Genomic DNA, 2415 nt, shown 5'->3' with positions numbered 1-2415 from the left:
ATATACGAATGGGATGTTCCAAATTTTTATCGGAAATCCTAATAAAAAAATTGTATTTTCTTTTTTTCTTCGAGATTCTGACGAATTTCTTGTTATGTAATAAACCAGGCCTCCTAACAACCCAAAAACAATTAAGTTGTTTCATCCAATATTAAAAGTTATGCTATTTTGAAGTGTGTCCGATTATTGGGAGTCACTGTAGATAAAAATGTATTTACATGCATTTACATAAAATTCGTATAATCTGTGTACAGTACGTTAATTAGAAATAATAAGAAAATCACCTGTGCAGTTGGAGCGCGAACCTGATTGTTAATAATCGTATCAACCTTCACGTACATATCCTTCACAAATGATTCTACCTCCTTTGCTCTATTCATTAGAACGTTTTGATTTTCGAACAATGTTTCGACTTCTGTACGTCTTATCGTATCAATTAGCTGTACTCCTTGCCCGCCAGTTTGACCAGAAACTTGCACACCTATTAAAAAAAAAGCTTTTAATGTGCATAAATGAGTATTTAATATAAACCTAAAAGAATAAACTGAGCGTTCTCTGTATAGTCGAGAGAAGGATATAACAACTCTTGTTAAACAGCAGATTTCCGTCCCTGATACCTCTAACAAAAGAAGTCGAGATAACACGCTGTAAGTTCAGAACGAAAAGAACTCTTCTATTAATTTTCTTTCTTTTAACCGCCTGGATTCAAGTCTCCCATTTGAACGCTCTGTTTATCCAGTCGATTACAAATGCTTCTAAACATATCTAAACTATTGAAATATGGAAAAAGTAGTAGTAAGTAGTTAACAGCTAGAGACTCTTCGATATTCTTATTATTACATAAATCTTAAGAGAAAAAATGTAACAACTGATTTCAGGGACTGGTACGAGGCATGGTCTGTAGCAATACCGCATCAAATGATTTCGTATGTCGAGATAAATCGCAACTAATCGGATTGAGCATTCATCTAGCATTCTATTCGTTTCAGTGTACGCCACCATTAGACTGTAGATTTTTATTCAAAATAAAACTTATAGAATATTAATTTAAGAAATTATATTTAGCAAGAATGTCTTTTAATACTTTAAACCTTTATGCACCTATTTCCATGTATTTTTTTTATATTTTCCATCTATCCAATTTTGCCACAAATGCATAAAATCCGCAGTCTAATAATCACGTCCTAAGAAATTGTTATGAATTAGCGAGATTCTTACCACCGACTTGCAGTTGAGATATTAGACTTAACGATCGTTCCTGCCTTCCTACTATCTCGTCCAACTTTCTGTTCAACTCGCGCAATGCCTCGAACATTTGACTCTGGCCAGAGAATATTTGTCTCAGTTCTCTTTGATTATCGGTTTCGAAGTATTCCTCGAACTCCTCTTTCTCCCGTTGCTCATTCGGATGATCCCTGTTGAAAATTATTAAATACTTTCATTTCACATCGACTTGTATAATGACTTCATCAACAATATTTAATTAGTTGTATAACATAATTTATAGTAATTTTACTACGTATAATGCAATTGTATATACAGTGACCGAAAACAAAAGTGCGATCACCCTGTAATTGTTTTACAACAAACATTTCTTTATATTCCTACCAGTTTGCGTTTAAGAATATAATTTGTATTCAATTTTTTTCTTTCGTTGTCATATACAAACAATTATACAATAAAGTAGATAACAAAGAAATTTCTGAACCATTAACGTAAAGATTGGTTTTATTTTAATATTTCAATTAATTACTGCATTTGATCAGAACAATTTATCTTTAATACATTTATTAAATATAAATTTCTTAATCATTTAATTAGTTAGGTTTTGCCATAGACATATGTAGTGAACCCCATTAATATTCGGACACACTTCAACCTAGAANTAAAATGCATAACATGATGCTTAAAGAATTAAAGGGTTAAATATCATTTCTTAAATTGATACCCTATAAGTTTTATTTTGCATAAAAATCCGCAGTCCAACTATTAAAGAAGTGCGTGCAAGAGAAGATTAAAATTCAGATAATAACAGAATGGGGAAAGTAAAGGATGAAATGTACAAATGAAAGCGGGTATAGTTAAGCAGTAGAACTGAAAAGTAGAGGTGGAAGCATGAGTAGAAAATGCAAGGAAGGAGAGATTGAAGTAGAGAGAAAAGTGATACATGGAAAGATACAACGTTCAAGATATAAGAAGCATAAGAAGATCGATCAACATACGTGGCTACCGAAATAAATAAAAAAGGGAAGACAAGTACAAAATGCAGACATATAAAAAAAGTCAATAGATATTAAGAAGATGAGGAGAAGCGGAAATGTGTAGAATGCAAGGAGGATATAAGAACAATAAGATACTCAATAAGTGGATTGCAACAGATGAATAGAACAAAACTAAAGGCATCACAATATTAAG

At 31.9% G+C, this 2415-nt stretch overlaps 1 protein-coding gene across 1 annotated transcript in view; it reads right to left on the bottom strand.

The window, feature by feature from the left end:
• The window catches only part of LOC108627523 (protein ERGIC-53-like), a gene marked incomplete at its 5' end in the record, with an annotated part of 8126 nt that extends 6691 nt beyond the window's left edge, over window positions 1–1435 (bottom strand). Inside the window, 2 exons of the mRNA XM_018028808.2 lie at window positions 285–481; window positions 1219–1435. Coding sequence (XP_017884297.2) covers window positions 285–481; window positions 1219–1435 — 414 coding nt within the window. The remainder of the gene's footprint in view (window positions 1–284; window positions 482–1218) is intronic.
• Between the last annotated feature and the right edge of the window lie 980 nt (window positions 1436–2415).

This window comes from Ceratina calcarata, unplaced genomic scaffold (genome assembly GCF_001652005.2).
Source record: "Ceratina calcarata isolate Rehan_Ccalc_2016 unplaced genomic scaffold, ASM165200v1 scaffold474.2, whole genome shotgun sequence".
NCBI classification, from domain to species: Eukaryota; Metazoa; Arthropoda; class Insecta; order Hymenoptera; family Apidae; genus Ceratina; species Ceratina calcarata.
This window is presented reverse-complemented; position numbering and strand designations above follow the sequence as displayed.